We start from the raw sequence: 20,768 nt of genomic DNA on the forward strand, positions 1-20,768 counted from the left end.
AATGTATAATTCATTTTAATATTTTTTTTTAATTTTGATCAGAACACAACATAAATGCATACATACATTTAAAAAAGCAATACCAGGTTCAGAGCAGTTTTGTTTCATTGTGTATTTTCACAAAATACTTCATCAACCCTTTTTTCAACAATTCTACACACTGAGTTAAATGTGATATATACAGAGGAAAGCCAGTCAGTCTCTGACCTCAAGTTTACAATACATTGGGATGGCAGACATATAATAAAAATACAAATCAATGTATCATTACAGCACTGTGAGAGAACAACAGCAAAGATCTAATATAGACTGGAGCAAGGGAGTTGGAGGACAGGTTCTTCTAGAGCAGTGATATCTAAGGTGGAGAACAGATGTGTGAGCAGAAACTAATTAATTAAAAATAAAGAAATAGCCCTTCAGCAAAGAGAACAACTTGTGCAAAGGACTCTAAAGTAGGAACAAGTTTGATGCCCTTAAAAAACGGAAAGGAAGCCTGTGGGGCTAGACAGGAGTGAACTAGGGGAGGTGGGGCAGGAAGGGGGAAGGGAGAGAGAAAGGGAGTTCCGTAGGAGATGGATCATGCCAGGCTTGAAGACCAGTAAGAATCAGCAATCTTAGTCTAAAGCATATACTCTCAACCAAAGGTGATAATGCCCCCTGAGGGGATAAAAATTGGTTCCTGGGAGTGGGAGAGGAAAGGACTTAGATAATAAAATGGACTGGGGCTCTTCAAAGAGCCACAGCACATGTAAACACATCCGTTTGCCATGACCTTTAGAGGAAAAATAACATGCTAGGCATATATTGTCACCTCTCTGAGAAAAATGTTAAGATCTGCAGGTTACATCCAAGACAAAACACCAGAATCCATTGGCTTTGTTGATTCAGTTGAACTTTCAAGAGGAGAGTGGAGTATCGCTCAGCTTTTGTTGTAACCAATGGCAGAAGATCCCCAAAGTAAGCCTATTAGTTCAACATTTAAATAAGTTTCCTGTCCCTTGCGAATGGTAAACTAGAAGTCTGAAGAGGAAGAGGTTGCCTCTCTTTTGTATAGGAAAAGCAGCACACACAAACCAAGATAAAATACCAGTGTTCACAGCAACATTACCCACAACGGCCAAAAGGCGGAAGAAACCAAGTGTTCGTCAACAGTTGTACAGAAAGACAAAATATGCTAAATGCACAAAATGGAGTATTATCCAGCCTTAAAAATGAAAGCAAGTCAGCCACAGGGTACAACATGGATGAAACTTGCAGACATTATGCTAAGAGAAATAAATCACAGAGAGGTAAATACCATTTAATCCCACTTATATGAGGTAACTAGAATGGTTAAATTCATAGAGACAGAAAGTAGAATGGTATTGCTGGGATGGTGGGGGGATGAGAAGTCATTATTTAACAGGTACAGAGTTTCAATTTTGCAAGATGAAAAAGTTCTGTACAGTAGTTACATAATGATGCAAATGTACTTAATACAACTAAACTTCACATTTAACCATTAAGACGGTAAATTTTATTATATTTAACAATTATAATTTTTTAATTTGAGAAGTCAAAGTTAATTCTAAGTGGTTTTACAGTAATGTCAAAGACCCTTTGTTCACATATATACACACAAGCAGAAAACTTAAAAGATCTAGGTGACATCGTGGAAGTCTGAAAGTTTAGGAAAACTAATGAGGTTGAAACAAAAGCAAGAAAAAGAATATTCTGGATTCATGATAATGTTAGGTTATATTTTCAACTCTGTTGAATTTGATTTGGCCCATAAAACGTGAGCAGACACAATCATCTGTCACTGAGTGGAAGCATTCAATTGTCAGAGCAAGGCAGAGCAGAACTCGCCCTTCCCTGCCCTGCCAGCTATGGAAGCACAAAACGGAGCCTCAGTCAGCATGGATTCCTCAGCGCACACGATGGGCCGTGCCCGACAACCCGCATGAGACGCATGGCTTAGATGTTAAGCCACTATGATATGGGGCTTGTTTGTTACCACAGCCTCATCTAACCCATCCTGACTAATGTAGAGTTAAAAAAATAAAAAAGGAATACGGGAATTTGAATTTCAGTTTAATCAGTAGATACTCTTTAATGGTAAAAATCTTTTATTTCACTGCAACTGATTTCTGAAAGAAACTTCACAATGATCATTCTTCATTAAGTGTACCAGATATAAGCAGGAAAGGAAAATCTTTCCTCCATGTGTAGGATGACATCACAGACTGTGCATGACTCAGCGGCGAGCACGTGCCTGTTTTGTTTGGCCGGAATGTGATAGAGATGCGGGGGACATCCTGAAGAATAGGCCCATGACACAGTTCCTTCCTCCCCTCCAAGAGCAGGGCAACAGTTGCTACATCACACTTGGGTAGAGAAGGTGTTCAGCAGCACATCCTCTCCCTTTCAACAAGTGTCGAGTTCCTGAATGCTTTGGACAGTTTTCTAAATAAGTACCTGTTAATCTTCCAGGGGCATGTGACTCGAGGAGAAAATACACAGGAGCCAGTTTCCAGCAGGTTATGTGTGGGCAGGGGGGGGTGGGGCGGAGTGGGGAATGTGTGGAAGGGCAGAGGCTTTTCCCTTCCCTTCATTCCCCAATCATTCTTCGGCCGCAGGCTAAGTGACTGGGAGCTGAGGCTATTCCCAAACATCTGAAAACCATTTATAAAAAAACGGAGGTTACGACAAATAAAGACACTTTAAGCTGGTGGTTCATATCTTTAGTTCATGATGTAACTAGACACTAAAGTAATAGTGTATGCTCTGGTGGGAAAAAAATCACTGAACTGAGTTCTGAAACGCGTGGTCCATTCCCATCTCTCTCACTAACAGACTGGGACGTGTCACTCAACTTGCTCAGACCTTACTTCTCTCCTCCATAAATAAGATAGACCAGACCAGTGTTTCCTGAAATGTGGTCTTTGGTCAAAGTGTACGTGTGAATCTTCTATGGCAAGTGTCCCCAACCTCTGGGACTAAAGCCTGATGATCTGAGGTGGAGTTGATGTAATAATAATAGAAATAAAGTGCACACCAGATGTAATGTGCTTCAATCATCTTGAAACTATCCTACCCCTCCTCCACCCCAGCCCCTGAAAACCTTGTCTTCCACAAAACTGATCCCTGATGGCTAAAAGGTTGGGGACTGCTGCTCTATGGGTACGTGGTGAGGGAAAAGGGGTATCTGTACCAAAGACACATTCCTCAGACGCATCTTTTTCTGTGGAATCCAAATCTCCAAGAGACCCAGGAATTGGTTTTTCAAAATTTCTCAGTTTCTAATCCCAAGTGTGTGTTCAGTAGCTTCAGTGACTCTTTGCAACCCTATGGACTGTAGCCCGCCAGGTTCCTCTGTCCATGGGATTCTCTAGGTAAAGATACTGGAGCGGGTTGTTATGCCCTCCTCCAGGGGATCTTCCCAACCCAGGGATCAAACTTGTATCTCTTGCAGCTCCTGCATTGTAGGCAGACATGTGTGTGTGTGTATAAATGAATAACTTTGCTATATACCTGAAACTCAGAGAAGGCAATGGCGCCCCACTCCAGTACTCTTGCCTGGAAAATCCCATGGACAGAGGAGCCTGGTAGGCTGCAGTCCATGGGGTCGCTAAGAGTTAGACATGACTGAGCGGCTTCACTTTCACTTTCATGCATTGGAGCAGGAAATGGCAACCCACTCCAGTGTTCTTGCCTGGAGAATCCCAGGGATGGGGGAGCCTGGTGAGCTGCCATCTATGGGGTCGCACAGAGTCGGACACGACTAAAGCGACTAAGCAGCCGCAGCAGCATACCTGAAACTAACACAACATTGTGAAGCAATTATACTTCAATTTTTTTGTAAAGTTTCTCAGCTTCTAGTTGCACAGATTTAATCTCTGGGTGATCTTTGGAACTGTGCAGAAGACCAAACTGACTTATGCACAATGAAGTGTCTAAACCAAGAGACTAAAGAATCTCTAAGGCCCCTTCTGGTTTTCTAATTCTATAGACATGAGTAGAAATGAAAAGAAATATGTAGCTCCTGCACCACCCACTTATCCCCTCCCCCCAAAAAAAAATTAAAAGAAAGAAAAAAAATGCTTAATTCTATACATAGAGATCATCCTGGTACAAAATAAAATATTAAAACTGATATGGTATTACATACTAACCATTCAAAACTACTTCCCCATTCATTTTGCCTCATCTCCCTTCCTTACCACAAAAAGGCCTGAGCACCTTAGAGAATAAATTTTAATACCACATATGATATTTTAAGGCCAGATCTTTACATCATGTTAACTCCATGTTCTCTCATAAAACTGTTTCCAAACATGAACATCAACATTTGTAAAACAATAAAATATTTCCGTGCTGTATCTGAGCAAATAGGTTAGACTATTTATTTAAGCGAAGACTGTGAAATACAGTTATTGAAAGGCTGAAAACTAAAATATAAAAACGAGGATGGAGAGAGTACCTATTACTGTGTGCAGCAACTAAGAGGCAGTCAGTCAGCATGGGTTCTCTTCCCTGGAAAAAGTCCGACTCTCTAGTTGCAGAGATGGTCAGTAAACCCAGAAGTAGAAGCTCGGTCTTAGGGACTCAAACCTAGTGTGTTTTTTCTAATACTGACCAAAGTTTTACTTACACTGGGAAACAAAACATATGAGTCACTGAAGAGTGAGCATAATAACCAGAACGATCTTTAATGGGATTTGGAAATGGATCAAGACAGGAAAATAGAAATAATGAAAGGGAATAAATAGTGCTAACTTCCAGTTAAACATGGCAGGTTGAACACTATTTTTTTTCCCCATTCTCTCCCAAATGTCTGCTAAAATAACAGTAAATAAATAAAAATGACAAGAGAACTGGAAAGGACACAACAGCAGACAAAAGATGCCAATAAATTTCTGTAATATGGAAAGCTGGTGGAGGAATTGTAACTGACTTAACAGAACTGCGCCTGCAACAGGATATAATGATGGGAAGCAAGACCATTTGGCCTGTAAAAGCTCAGAAAGGCTTCAGACATGGAGGCACCTGATGCTGCCAAAGATGGGACTGAAGTTTTGGCTACAACTAGAAAGAGTGTGTTTAATGTTATCAAACAAAGACTGCTGAATAGTAAAGCTGAGAAAATCTTTCAGAAAGTATAATAAAAAGATAAAAATAAAGACAGTAGATTTTAAGAAATATATGGTCAATCCAAGAAGCTTAAATATTAACTGAAAGGAATTTCCAAAAAAAAGGCAAACACATACAAGGCTGGCAAGAAAATTATCAAAGACATATGAAAATAAATGTTTCCCGGTCTGAAGGATGTAGATCTACTGAAGGTCCATGAAGACCCTAGCACACTGAATTCAAATAATCTTACACCAAGGCACAGCATCTTGAAACTGTGGTTCAGAGGTTGGCATATAATGACCTGTGGTCCAAATTTGGCACACCCCCCATTTTTGTAAATAGTTTATTGCAATTATTGACTTAGAACAACCAGGTTCACTCATTTCTGTATTGTCTATCAATGCTTCCTGATGGGGCTTCCCAGGAGGCACTAGTGGTAAGGAATCTGCCCTCAGTGCAGGAGACTGAAGAGACCCAGGTTTAATCCCTGGGTTGGAAATATCCCCTGGAGGAGGGTGTGGCCACCCACTCCAGTATTCTTGCCTGGAGAATCCCATGGACAGAGGAGCCTGGCAGACTACAGTCCACAGGATTACAAAGAGTCAGACACAGCTGAATCAACTTAGCACATACACACGCTTTCCTGCTATAATGGGCAGAGTTTAGTGGTTATGGCAGAGATAGTATAGTATACAAAGCCTAAAATATTTTCCCAAGGGAAATGAAACTTATGTTTGCACAAAATCTTGCACATGGATGTTTACGGTAGTGATATTCATAAGAGCCCAAAGGTGGAACAATCCAAATGTCCCTCTGGAGACAAACGGATAAACTAAATATTACATATCCATACAGTGAAATATTATTCAGTTATAAAAGGAATGAAATACTGATACATGCTATAACTTGGAAGAACCTTGAAAACATAGAAGCCAGTCCTCCAAATTCACATATTACATGACTCCATTACATAACTGCATTCACACAAAAATCCAGAGTAGGGAAATCTACAGAGAAAGAAAATATATTATGGTTGTTTGGGATTGGTGAGTGGTGGAGAGTACAGGTAAGCTAAAGAGTACAAAGTTTATTGGGGTTTTTTTTAGGTGACCAAAATTTCTAAAATTGATGTGATGGTATGCATATCTGTGAACATAATAAAAATTACTGAATTAAACACTATAAGGGGTGAATTGCATGATATATGTATTATATCTCAAAGCTATTTTAAGGAAAATATATAAGAAAAATAGAATAATAATATACTATTTGGCACAGTGTAGTTATTACAAAATAGTAATACTGACCACTGGGTCTTTAAAATGTGATAAAATATTATGAAAAAATAATAAAAGGAGAATGAGAAAGAGAATTAGGAAATCACACCATAATGAAAATTTAATAGAATATAATAAATCACATTAAGGAATGCTGCAATAACAACAAAGGCACTATATTAAAAACACAAAGAATTAAAATGGTTATCTAACATTAATATAACTGAACACAAAGTTGATTTCAGGACACAGACTATTACCATGGATAGATAAGGTCATTATTAGTAATGACAGAAGAGTCAAATTTGCCAAAAAGACTATTCTAAATGCTTATATAACAGAGATTCAGGACAAATAAAGCAAAAACTGATAGAACTACAAGGAGATATAAACAGACAAATCCACAATGGTAGATGGAGACTGTGATATATCTCACTCATAATTGATACTATATCAATAAAGATGTAGAATATTTTAATAAAACTCTCAACCAACTTGACCTAAATGACATTTATAGAGTATTCCACCCAACAATAACTAGACCAATCTGGAAAATTTAGAAGAAACATATTTGTAGGAAGTTTAATTTTTTTTCAAGTACACATAGAACATTTACCAAGACAGACTATATTCTGGGCCATAAAACAAATGTCAATTAACTTAAAATTATTCAAGTTATATAAAGTGTGTTCTCTGAATACACTGGAATTAAATTAAAAGTAAATAATTGAAGTATATCTAGAAAATCTCCAAATATTTAGAAACTAAACAATTCATTTCAAAATACCCATGGGTCAAAGAGGAAATCAAAGGGAAATAAAGTATTTTGAAGGGAAGAAAAATGAAAACACATTTATGATATACCACTAAAACAGCACTGAAAAAAAAATTTTATTACTGGAAATCTTTGTTGGAAAACAAAAAAAAAGGTCTTATATTAATGACCTCAGCATTACCTTGACACCATAAGAAACTAGAAAAATAAGAACTTATGAAATGCAAAATAGCAGAAGACAGAAAATGTGTAATTTTTAGTGTAAAAATCTTACATATTTCTGTTTTCTATTATGAAGGAAATCTATGAAATCAAAGCTAGTTCTTCAAGACCTGTAAAATTTTTTAAGCCACTAAGCAGATTGATACTTGAGTATTCTTGCCTGAGAAATCCCATGGGCAGAAGAGCCTGGCAGGCTATAGTTCATGGGGTTGAAAAGACTCAGACACAACTTATTAACTAAACCACCACCACTTCCAAGCAGACTGATAAAGAATAAATATATAACCAGTATCAGGAATGAAAGAGGTGACACACTCCACGTGCTAATATTCAAAACATAATAAAGGAGCATCATGAACTACTTTATGCCAATAAACTCAACAACTGAAATGAAATAGACAAATTCATGAAAGATAAAAAACCTAACTCAAGATGGAATATTAATAGATAACATTAATGGCCCTATATCTACTTAAGAATTTAAATTTGAAGTTAAAAATCTTCACACTAAGCCAATCCCAAGTCCAGATAGTTTCTCTGGTGAGTTCTACAGAACAACTAAGGAAGAAACCACACACAATTTCTTCCAGAACATAAAATGAAAAGAGTATTTCAACCCTGATACTAAAAATAGACAGTAATATTGCAAGAAAATAAAACTACTGAACAATATTCTACATGGACATAAACACAAAAGTTATAATCAAAATTTGGTAAATCAAACCCAACAATATAGAAAAAGGGTAATATATTGTTACATCAAGCTGATCCCAGGAGTGCAAAATGGGTTTAACATTCAAAAATCAATCAAGATACTTAACTATATTAATAAACTAAAAAGGAAAAGTCATATAAAATATATGCAGAAAAAGCACTTGACAGAAATCCAACATTCATCTCTGATTAAAAAAAAAAAAAACCCCTGAGTAAACAAAGAACAAGATGAATTCTGATAAAAGACATTTTTTAAAAAATCCACACATAACATCATACTTTATGGTGAAATATTGAATTATTGTTCCTTAAGATTGGGAGTAAGCAAGGATATCTGTTCATACCAGTTCTATTCAATTGTGAACTGGAGGTGCCAGCCAATGTTATTAAACAGGAAAACAAAATGAAAGACATTCAAACTGGGAGAGAATAACTGTTTTTATTTGCATGTGACATGATCATATGTGTAGAAAATCTGATTGAATGTACCAAAAAACTGCTACAACCAGTATGTGAAGTTGAAGAAGATAAAAACAATATGCAAAAATCAATTGTTTTTATAAATTAACAAGGAAAAATCAGAAACAAATTTTTAAAGTGCCATTTAAAAGAGCATCAAAAATATGAAATATTTAGAATAAATCTGACAGAAATATGTCAGATTTTTTACACTAAAAATGACCACATATTACTTAGAGAAATAGAGACCTAAATAGATAGAGGTTTATCGTGCTCAAGAATTATGAAACTCAACATTGTTAACAGACTATGTCATTCGAAATAGATCTACAGATTAAAACACTCCCAATCAAATCCTTGAATGCATTAAAAAAAAAAGTTGGTAAACTTGCTTTAAAATTTATAGAGGGTAGCCAAATCAACATCCTTGAAAATGCAGAACAAAGTCAGAGAAATCACACTTCCTCAGTTCAAAATGTATTGTGAAGCTACAGTACTCAAGACCATGGGGTACTAGCATAGCAACAGAAATACAGTTCACCAGAACAGAATAAAGAATCTAAAAAATAGTCCCATATATACAGACAACTGATTTTTAACAAAGGTGCAAAGGCAATTCAACGGAGAAAGGACAGTCTAGTTAAAAAATCTTGCTTTAAAACAACTGAAAATCCATGGGTTAAAAAAATGAACTTTGACCCACATCTTGCACCACATACAAAATTAATTCAGAACTGCACAGAAACTAAATGTGAGACATAAAAAATTTTAAGGAAAAAACCTGTGTGATCTTATGATCTTATTTCTTAAGAGCAAAACCACAATTTACCAATAAACAATAAATTTAACTTCATCAAAATTAAAAACTTCTGCCCATCAGTATACCATATCAAGAAAATGAAAAGACAAGCCACAGCCTGGGAGAAAACATTTGCAAATGATACATCTGATAAAGGAGTTACAGCCAGAATACATAAAGAATTCTCATAACAGGAGAAAAAGACCCAATGAGAAATAGACAAAATATCTGAATATACATTTTGCCAAAAACGTTACATACATTCTAAATAAATCCATGAAAAAAATGCTCTAGGTCATCAATCATTAGGGAACTGCTCATCAGAATCCAGAACAAGCTACTAGTATACCGATTCACATGGCTAAAGTCAAAGACTGACCTCAGCAGGTGCTGGCAAGGATGCAGAGGAATGGCATATTGCAACCTTCTGAAAAGCTGGCAATCTCTTAAAAGTTTAAACATATACCTACCAATGATTCAGTCATCCCACTTCTGAAACAAAACTACATCTCCATGCAAAGACATATAAACATATCTTTATAGCAACTTTCTTTGTAAAGCCAAAAACTGGAAACACACAGTCCATAAATATGTGAATGCTGATGGACAACAAAGTATAATATTTCCACATAATGTAACACTACTTAGAAAGAAATGAATTATTGGGAACATGCTACAGCATGAATCATCTCAAAAAAAAAACAAAAAACTATACAGAGTGGCAGAAAAAAAAGACCAGATCATAAAAAAGAAGGGGGGAGTGGTAATCTACTCTGATTTCATTTACATAAAATTCCAGAAAATGCAAACTACAGTGACAGAAAGTAGATCACCATTTGCACGGTGATTTAGGGTGTGAGGAAGGGCAGCAGGAAGGGATTACCGTTTAGAAAGATGGTAAGGATGACCCTACATGCGAGACAGCAAAAGAGACACAGATGTATAGAACAGTTTTTTGGATTCCATGGGAGAAGGCAAGGGTGGGATGATTTGAGAGAATAGCATTGAAACATGTATGTTATCATATGTGAAACAGATCGCCAGTCCAGGTTCAATGCATGAGGCAGGGTGCTCAGGGCTGGTGCACTGGGATGACCCCGAGGGATGGGATGGGATGTACACCCATGGCTGATTCATGTCAATGTATGGCAAAAACCACTATAATATTGTAAAATAATTAGCCTCTAATTAAAATAAAAATAAAATTTTAAAAAGGCTAATGAGAAAACTCTGAGGTGATGGTGTCACAGGTGTATGTGTGTGTATATATATATGTCAAAACTTATTAAACTGTATAGTCTAAATATGTGCAACTTACTGTATGTCAAATATAACTCAAAATACTATAAAACAAATAAACAAGAAAAAAATGTTGCCTTTAGGACATGGGATCTGACGTTAAGAGGTTAGGGAAAAAACAGGGTAAGAAATTGCTACATTTCTTTATAAGCCCTTAGTAATATTTTTTAACCATGAAAATTATTATCACAGTAAAAATAAAAAATAAAACAAGAGCAAGAACATATAAGAGAACAATAAAAGAGACAAGAAAATGTTTCCTTCGAGGTCTTTAGTGAAAAGTCAGGTGCCAGCAAACACACAAATTCTTCCCAACCATCCTGTTTTTAACCTCATTACCAAATTCCTAACAAGGGTAGGATTTAGAATACCACAGTAAGTCAAAATATTCAATGTTAGTCTTTGAATAAGCTATCATTGGCATGCCACCATAAGAACATGAATTGCCACTAAGTGACATTTTTAAGCAATAGTAATGGATTTGTGCTGATCTAGCCACAGTCCTCTCCAACAACCTTGTTTATTTTTACAGTGGATTGCTACAGATGACTTGTAGAAATCATTAAGTAGTTGGTAACCTCTAGTGGTTAAAACAGTTAATTATGTACTTCCTTACCTGGGAGCAATTTGGGCAATGGGATGAATTTGAGTTCAGCTGATGAAGTGAAATTGATATCAGTAAAATAATCAGTTTCTTAAGAACCCAAAGAGTGAGCTACCTTCCAGTTGCACAGGGAAAGAACTGCAAGTTAGGAGGGTAATTCAATCAGGACCAAAGAAGAATAATCCCCAAAAGCAGAAATTCAGTGAGATTTCTGAATAATTTTTATTTGCATTAAAATTGTTCTTTGGACTTTGATAATATAACTTAGGTGTAATTCAGTGTAGGGAGCCAGAACCTCTTAAACAAAGAGCCTCCTTTAACTATGGGTGCAATATATACAAGAGTTTTGATAAGTCTGATAGTCATGCCTTCATGTACTGAGTGCTCTGAAGAAAAAAACATTTAAAGAATGTATAATATAAATTCCAGTGTTCCAATCCTTTGGCACTGGCTATTGGTTTGATTTCTTCTTGATTTGATACTAAGTATCCTTAAGTTTCCAGTCTGTTAAATTCACTGATAAGGTATAAAATTCATGTAGTTTAAAAAAAAAGTGTTAAATTGTGTTGCAAGATCAGCTGCTTCTGACCAACACCTAAGTATTAATATATCTAAAGTGTACTGCATTCAGCAAGAATACAGAACCCATCTACCACTTTAAACCCTCTGCTATCCCTTCCCTGACAAGTTTAGTCAGGCTTCTCACATGTGGATAGCAGCCCTGCCAAGTGGAACAAGAAAAAGTCATTTGAAATTAAACAATAAACCACGTCCAACACACACACACACGGCCCAAATCTGCTTTCATCATCTTCACCCAGAAGAAAGTTGGTTGAGAAGAAAAGCGAGGAGGAGCAGGTGTGTAACACTGGGAAAATCAGTTTGTCCTAAATGTCAAGAGGGCACCAAACGACTTGAAATAGGTCTAAACAAGTCCAGTGTTTAAAATGCATGTATATATGTGTGTGTGAATATATATATATATAAAAATAGGCAGTCTGTTGAAGTATATTTTTAAAAACCACCACCAACAAATACACAAGTCTAAGAAACTACTTCATGCATCTTTGCATATTAACATCTTTGCTGGTTTCAAATATTACCAGATAGTTTACCAAAATATCAAGGATAAGGCAGGATTTCTACCCTTATGATTATTTTAAAGTAAGACACAAGGTGTTCAGTCTTGAGTTGGGTTAGATGCCAACCTGCCTGGTGTTGCTAGAGCTAGCAGTTCCTTCTAGAATACAGGCCAACACCCTCATTTTACAGATAAAGAAATAGAAGGTTAAGGGCCTTGACTAGAATGACACAGCTAGTTAGGGACAGAGCCAGAACTGGAAGCTGCATGTTAACCCTCTCTCCCCTAGCATGCCTATTAGGCCCTCTTTACAGTTCTCCCTTGAGTTTCTTTTGGGGCTGATGACTGTTAGAACAGGTCACTGTAAGGCAGGTCATTTTGACACTATGGTTTTCAACCCAGCTGCATAGTGTAATCACCTGGGAGCTTTATAAGCCCCAGTGTTCCACCTTATCATCATATACCCCTCAAGGATGCTGATGCAATTCAGCTGGGGTGGGAGACTGGCCCCAGGCGTATCTAGAGCTCTCATAGGCAATCCTAACATGCAACCACCTCTGAGAAGGCCTGCCCATGGAGCAAGGCATTTGAGGAATAAAACTGGCTCATAATTAAGACAAGGTTTTGCAAGGGTTTTTCTGGGCTCCAATCTAAGCAGGTGTTCCCTGTTGAAAATCTCTATCACTTCTTAGCCTAGTCTCTGCCTGTCAGGTTCCACTGGGCTCTGGGCCCTTCTTAGCCCTCATTCTTGGTCCTTGCTCATCCTCTAAAAGTTCACCAATGCAATCAAAATGATCATTAAAATAGAAATCTGAAAACAAGTTTCAGAAACTGTTAACTAAAAGCAAAGGAAGGAAATCCCCCGATTTGGACAAGTCTCCATAAGCAAAACAGAGGAAAGGGAGGCTATCTGGCGATAATTCCGGCCAAGAGTACTTGGGCATTTTCCCAGAATTACCCAAGTAATCCTGTGAAAAGCAAATCTGTGTAGGCTAAATTATGTACAAACTGCCTAAATCATGAGTTTTAATCAAAAGTTACCTGACTCTGGAAATCGTGAAAGCCAAAGACACCACACGCATCACGGGGTATGAATGACCCCTGCCCCCTTCCCCAAAGCAGCTCTCTCCAGGGTCTTTGCTGTAATAAACCAGAGCCAAGCCAACTGTGAATTAGACACCCTTCCAGGGCTCTTCTGCTCTGCCTCGGGGCCAGAGCCCACCCAGTCAAGAGAACTCAGTTTCTACAACCCATCTGGCTTGGGAGAAAATTCTAGGAGTAGGTGAAGGGGGCGTGGTGAGGGCGAGTCCCCCTTCACCAGCCACCACGACCACTTATTCTCCACTGCAGAGCATCATTGAGCCCACCTGGTCCGCCATCTGCACACCTTACAACCGCCCCCGACTCTACCGGACGCGGGTGGCCCTAAGGTGACAATGTCAGAAGTTTACTGGGTCCGAGGAAAGACAGAAATGAGGAGTGTCCCAGCGTCCGAGCCTTCCCAGAGCCGCCTCAGCCTCCGCCAGGAAAGAGAGAGGGATTCCTTGAAGGACTGACTGTCCAGAATGGTTGGCTGGGTCGCGGGCTCCCTGGGACAGGGCCGCACCCAGACTCAGGCGCCACCTCTTCGCCTCGACTCTGCCCAGCTGGAGGCAGGACCAGGGCGTGGCGGGAAGCCGGGACGCGGCCCCAGGAGGCTGGGCAGAGACTCAGCTCAGGGGCTGATGCCGCCAGCTCCGGGATTGCGGCGAGGGGCCGCCTTAGCCCCAATCCCGCGCCACCTGTCCCATCTCGGGTGGCAGCGCAACCCTGGGACAGTCCCTGGCCAGAGAGAGCGCGCCCCAAGCTATTTAGCACTTCCCGCAGTAGCACAGCCTAATAGAAAGTTATCAGGAGGGGGAGGGGACACAAGACGCGCAAGCTGCCCTACCTGTCCGGCGACGCAGAGCAGGCACCAGGTGCCTCCGAGGATGCGGGCCAGGAGCCCCGAGCGCTGGGGCGCAGCCAGCCGGGCCATGGTCCCCCAGCGTGGAGGGAGGGGAGTCCTAAACTAGACCCCACCCTGAAAGCGGTTGCCGCGTCCCGCGTGGGCTGCGGGGCTCCCCGTCGGCGGGCTGACGCGGGATGTGAGCCTGCGGGGCAGAGCTGAGCTGGGGCGGACGCGCGTGCTCCGAGCCTCCCTGCGGCCGTGGAGCCGGCGGCTTTGAATGGGAGCGCGTGCGCTGGGGGTGGGGGCGTTATTTGTGAATGTGCTGCTTGTCTTGGCTCCGGATGGTTCGCGCTCCCCCTTCACCCCCGCCCCCCAGCACCCCCTCCGGCTCCTGCTCCTCCCCTCCTGTGTCAGCCCAACGAAGGCGGGGAGCGCAGACACCCAGCCGCCCCGGCAGCGACCGCTGTGAGCGTTTCGGGAAACCCGAGCAGAGCTAGGCGCTGGTTCTATTTATTTATTCTTTTTAAAGGCGGGGGGAGTCTTGCGTGGCACACCTTGCATGTTGGGGGTGCCTCCCTGCCTGTCCTGGGAGCGTGCGGGATGAGAAGCGAAGGCTTTCCCCGGATGCTGGCGCTTTCCCGGAACGAGAACGGAGAGCCAGTACGCCTTCCCTGGAGCTCGGAGCGCTTCAACCGCCCTGGGAACCACGCAAGACCTTCAGGGAGTGGGGAAGAGTTTGTGGGGTGGCTGGGGTGAGTTTCTTAATCTCAAGACCCCACACAATGGTTTGGGGAACCAAACTCTGGGCGCGCAAAGAGATTCTCCCGTGGAGTTAATTTGTTTGGCATCCTGGGTCTGGGATCCCTGACACCTAGGTAGAGACACAGAGACCCAGGGGCCGGCATTACACATAGGGAGCCCAAGAAACGGGTTGAGTGAGAATGAATTTGCTTGATATCTTCTTGTGTGGATGGATTTCTAGGGGGCAAGCCAGGACGCCCCCTTCTCCAGTGTGGGCAGCACTCTTAATTAGACTTGAGGCTTCCAAGCTTTCTTCCAGCAAAAAACAAACGTCTTGCCCTTTTGAAGTTCTTTGCCACTGAGACCCAGGTTCATCTGTTCCTGAAAACCTGACGCTCCAGGGTCAGCCTCCCAGAGTATCTTTATAAGAAAGCAGTCCCCCACCCTTCTTCTAACCATCTTCCAGGCCACTCCACCCCTCTCGAACCTTGGCAGTGAAGCTAGCAGAGGCGGAGGGCTGGCCCCACTTCAGTGAACTCCGTATGATAAGAGGATTCAGCCCATTGCTGGTGAAATAACTTTTTTGAAGTTCCCACGTATGCCCATTGGGATGAACCCTGCATAAGATGACGATGGGGCCATACTCCTCAGCAACTATTCATCAGTCCACATATTCCAAAAGCCAAGCACTGTGCTTAAACATTGTAGCTCATCAGTGATCTGAAAGATTCGGATCTCACTCATGTTAATTGCCTAAACAGACCAGACACAGACTGCAGACAATGAGAGGTACAGTCCTCCAGGCAGAAGTGCCCATAGGAAGTGAATGTTACATGTGCCAGCAGGAGCATTTGTGTCCAGAATAGTGGGATTTTGTTCTTGTATATGGTAAAGGAGCTAGTTATGTGTACATTTGAGTTCCCAGGGTGCAAAATAAAGAAATCAGAAGTAGAAAAAAATATTTTCATTTGAGTTTAGAATCCCAGAAAGTCAGAGCTGGAAGGCCCAAATCTTTAGAAAATTTTTAAAAGGAATCTGGGGCCAGGTTTTCAACTTGAATTGATAAAGAGGGAAGAGTAAGATTATATATAAAGAACAAAGACCACAGAGACTGGAAATAGGAAAGTGTTCCCATGGGGTATTGCAAATAACTGGCCTTGCTAGGCTTTTTGAGTTACAAGGCTGAACAGTCAAAGTCAAGGCTGTGCTTGGTGGGGTGGTGGTCATAAACTGTAGAGGTAGTGCATCTAAGGTAACAGGCTAGAAAATAAAGGGAACCCACCCTGGTGTGCCAAATGGCAGCAGTAGACAACAGTAACTGAAGTAAATCTTCAAATAGCCGTCAGATAGGTGCAGATTATCCCAACTTGACATTGAGAATCTGAAACTCAATGGCTGTGCTACCAGGATTGGAAGCAGACCCTGGAAGGTAATATAGTTCTGTTGAACTTCAGGATTAGAAGGAAATTCTAGCCAACGAGAATTAAAATTAATTTCTAGCCAAATAGAAATTAAAAGATGCTTGCTCCTTGGAAGAAAAGTTATGACCAACCTAGATAGCATATTAAAAAGCAGAGACATTACTTTGCCAACAAAGGTCCATCTAGTCAAAGCTAGGTTTTTCCAGTAGTCATGTATGGATGTGAGAATTGGACTATAAAGAAAGCTGAGCACCAAAGAATTGATGCTTTTGAACTGTGGTGTTGAAGAAGACTCTTGAGAATCCCTTGGACAGCAAGGAGATCCAAGCAGTCCATCCTAAAGGAAATCAATCCTGAATGTTCATTGGAAGGACTGATGCTGAAGTTGAACCTCCAATACTTTGGCCACCTGATGAGAAGAACTGACTCATTTGAAAAGACCCTGTTGCTGGGAAAGATCGAAGGCGGGAGGAGAAGGGAACAACAGAGGGTGAGATGGCATCACCAACTCAATGGACATGAGTTTGAATAAACTCCGGGAGCTGGTGATGGACAGGGAGGCCTGGCGTGCTACAGTCTATGGGGTTGTAGAGGACACGACTGAGCGACTGAACTGAACTAACCAACTACATACCTAAACCCCAAAGAGCTTGGCCATCTAGTTCCATAGCCACATTTTTATTTTTAAATGGGTTAAGAGACTAAAGTGGTTACATGTAGCGCGTCCTCCGTTAGTTTGCTTGGTTATTGTCTTTCTCCCCTGTTAGAAAGAGTGAGGCTTTGCACGAGTCACTTAAGAGGCAGCTGAATTTATTCCTATCTTAATGTGGTGAGGGAGGGGTGACCTTCTATTCCTTGAACAAGGAGGTAACAGAAGGATCAGTGATTTAAAGTTAAATAATAAGGCAGTAAAGTATAGGGTAAAAAGGTGGTAGAAAGTCCAAAAGGAGGGAGACCAGCTAAGAAGATGTTGCCCTAAACCAGCCATGAGATGATGAAGGCTTCCATTACTGGAGATGCATTCCAGCTCCTGGAGAACAAAGTGTGTTCAGAAAGCCAGATAGAGAAGGAAAGCATTCTTTGTTCTATATAACCTGAGAAGATGGTATGTACACTTAGAGCACCTCCATACCAGAGGTCCAAGTCCAGATCCTTGAGACCAGACTCAAATGTTAACAGATAGGCTGATTCTGTTGACTGTTCCCTGCTCAAAAAATCTTACAAGGGGAAGGGATAGGGAGTTTAGGATCGACATGTACACACTGCTATATTTGAAATGGATAACCGACAGGGACCCACTATATGGCACATGAAACTCTGCCGAGTGTTATGTGGCCGCCTGGATGGGAGGGGAGTTGGGGGGAAATGGATATATGTACATGTATGGCTAAATCCTTTCCCTGTTCACCTGAAACTATCACAAGTGTTTGTTAGTCAGCTATACCCCGAAACAAAATAAAAAGTTTTTTAAAAATCTGTAGGTCCTTAGATTATTTTCCAATCAATAAACATTGACAGTTTAAGAAATAACTGAATGAAATGGAACAAAGTATTCTTAGTATCCACTGAAGATCAAGTTTCCTTGATACTGCATAAAATATAGGGAGGATGCTTTAAAACAGATGTTTTTCCTTAACAACTTAATGACCTCAGTGTAACACAGGAACTAAAAATGTCACATTCTTTAGGTACTAGAATACACATGGAGTATTAGAAGACCCCAGTCACCATTAATAGTTCTTCATCTCACTCCAGTCCCAGTCTTTCCAGAGCCTCTGCTCTGGACCACAAGCCCTTTCATCGGAGGCTTGCAGCAGATGTGTTTTGGCATCACAAGTTAGAGCTCTTAAAGAATCATTTTATTGGAACATTATTGGAATATTAGAATACTTGATTCTGAGCTTGACTCCGAGTCTGCCTGTTGATGTCAGGGCACTTCTACTCCACTGACTCCTCACTATGTCCCAATCCTTTCTTCATCCCTGTCTTTTCTTCTGTATCTTTTTATCGAGCGTACTCCCCCGCCACCCCACTCCTGGGGCCCATCATTTCAATAACACTCTTTCAATACCCTACACACCCTTGCTTCTTGGTCTTTTCTTCATATCTTAACTCAAAACAAACTCAGTTATCTATTATCTCAGTGCCTGCCCTCCAGGAGCCCAGCGCTGCAGGGGAAAGCCACAGAATAGAGCAGATAAATGTTATTACCATAGCACCATCTTCACCCACCTCAAATGGACCCTCAACATTGCCCATCAATCCTCCTGGTCTATTCACTCTTTTTCTATATCATTGCCTACAATGACTATTTCAAACGCTTTCCAAACCTTCAGTTCCTCCTTTATCTCCTCCCTTTCTACAGATAATGCAGAGCTCCAACTTTACAGAGAAAACTGCATCAGTTGAATGGGAACAACTTCTACTTTTATCTTTTCCCGCCAAATCTACTTATACCCACAAGATCCCCTCGTTTCCTCCCTTAGTCAGTCCCTCCACAGGGCTCTGGGTCTAATCACTCCTTACTTTCAACTAGTGAGGAAACTCACTACAAATGCTCCCTCTTTTCTACTGTATGTTCAGCAACCCGCTGTACACTCTCTCCAGCGTTTCAATACTCAAACCTGGTCCAGCCTCTACCATATATAAATAAACAAAGAAACAAATTACTCTCCTTCAACTACCTGAGATCTTTGCTTTATAACCATACTTCTTGAGGGTTTCATTTATGCCCTTTCTTGTTTTCTCCCTATTTAATCATCAATCCATTCCAGTCAGAACTCGCCACCATCACTCTAGAAAAATGCAACCTGCTCCAGTCACCAGTTACTTTCATGCTGTCATGTCCAATGAACATTGATTGGTCCTCTATCCTACTTGTCCTTGTAAAACCAAAGGGATGGTGGATTATTCCTTCATTCTTGGCTGTTCCTCAGACACTGGTGTGCTGCTCCTAGGAATATATCTTTTGTTTGTTCTGTACTCTTCCCTCCCAATCTCCTTCTTCAGTATAACTCATTGCAAGTCCCTCCCATATCTGGGTTGGATTCCTTAATTACATGCACTCATGTATCTGCATTATTTTTCTTCATATAAAATTTATTCTGATTTATAACTGTACTTTTACTAATGTGATCAGTTGACCAAAATGTGTCTTTCCTTCTCCTATTAGGTGATAAATTCTAAGCAGTTCATCACTGTGATTCCAATGCTTATCCAGTTCAAATGCTCCTAATACATCATGTCTGACAAAAATTGAAATGCGTTGACTTAATTAATAAATGAATAAACTCTTTAAGTTTACTTATCATTTAAGTTTTAGTTTATTCCTTAAGTTTCAGCTGTCCTGGAAACTTAGCCATCAAGTGAGACACAAACTGAAAGTCCTTAAGGACAAACTTTATACACTATTCATCTTTATCCCAGAACCAGTGTAAGTCCTAAAAACATAGCAGGTCATCAGGAAAAAAAAAAAAAAAGACAGGTTGACTAAGTGAATGGGCAAAACCCACTAATGGAATGGACTGCCTCTTTATATAAATTCTTAGGCAAACTCCAAATAAAGACCCACAGGCCATATAATTCTTGAAGAGGTAATAAGACATTCCAACAACCCTTCCTGCTTTTAAAAAATAAAATGAAGTTTGGTACCAAGCCAGTTGTGTTCCTCATCATCACCTTGAAGTTTCCCCAATGAGGAGGAAACAGAAATAAAATAACATATATATAGAAAGTCCACAATACAAAAATTATATACCTTCTTATAATACAAAGCATATGATAAAAAGAAATGCATTAAATACTTAGAAGTAGGAGGAACCAAGAGGCACACATTCTGTCACCTGCAGTTAAGATTTATCTAAATTATTTCTTGTTAGTATATCATGTACATTATAAAATAGTCACCAAGAAAGGAATTTTCTGATAACTGGCTCAAATCCTGATTCATTCCCCTCTTGGTCTTTAACTAGCTGGAAATGCTCTTCTTGTCAGGCTTTATTTGCCTCGGTAGACAAGCAAAACACAGAGCAAAGCTGTTCAGTCAAGCAAAATGTTCGTTTTTGACAAGTTGAATGTCACACACTTGGTTCAAGGAAAATATACATACCTGAATTATACTAGAAGTCTTCTCACTCGAGTGAAGCTGTTTCAACAATATTCCAGTCCATAGAGACATGTGGCTTCAACTATTACAAACTGTTAAATTATGTGCATAATAAAAAAATGATAGGAAACATAAAGTAGTATGTTTATATCTCACAGAAATGACTCAAAACTATATTTCAAGAAAGTAAACACTGGAAACCAGCGGTTTTACTGACTCTGCCCCA

At 40.2% G+C, this 20,768-nt stretch overlaps 1 protein-coding gene across 10 annotated transcripts in view; it reads right to left on the bottom strand.

The window, feature by feature from the left end:
* ADAMTSL1 (ADAMTS like 1) overlaps positions 1 to 14,616 on the bottom strand; it is a 1,112,438-nt gene extending 1,097,822 nt beyond the window's left edge. For 2 of the 10 annotated variants that reach the window (XM_086414961.1, XM_086414960.1), the window contains exon 1: positions 14,276 to 14,604. In XM_086414961.1, coding sequence (XP_086271087.1) covers positions 14,276 to 14,362 — 87 coding nt within the window. In that variant the 5' untranslated portion in view covers positions 14,363 to 14,604. Of the gene's footprint in view, positions 1 to 14,275 lie in introns of all 10 variants that reach the window. The other 8 variants (XM_086414967.1, XM_086414968.1, XM_086414969.1 and 5 more) reach the window with 6 other exon arrangements.
* Between the last annotated feature and the right edge of the window lie 6,152 nt (positions 14,617 to 20,768).

Source organism: Bos grunniens, chromosome 8, assembly GCF_055505025.1.
Source record: "Bos grunniens cultivar Pamir isolate PY7600 chromosome 8, Bosgru_T2T1.0, whole genome shotgun sequence".
In the NCBI taxonomy this organism is placed as follows: domain Eukaryota; kingdom Metazoa; phylum Chordata; class Mammalia; order Artiodactyla; family Bovidae; genus Bos; species Bos grunniens.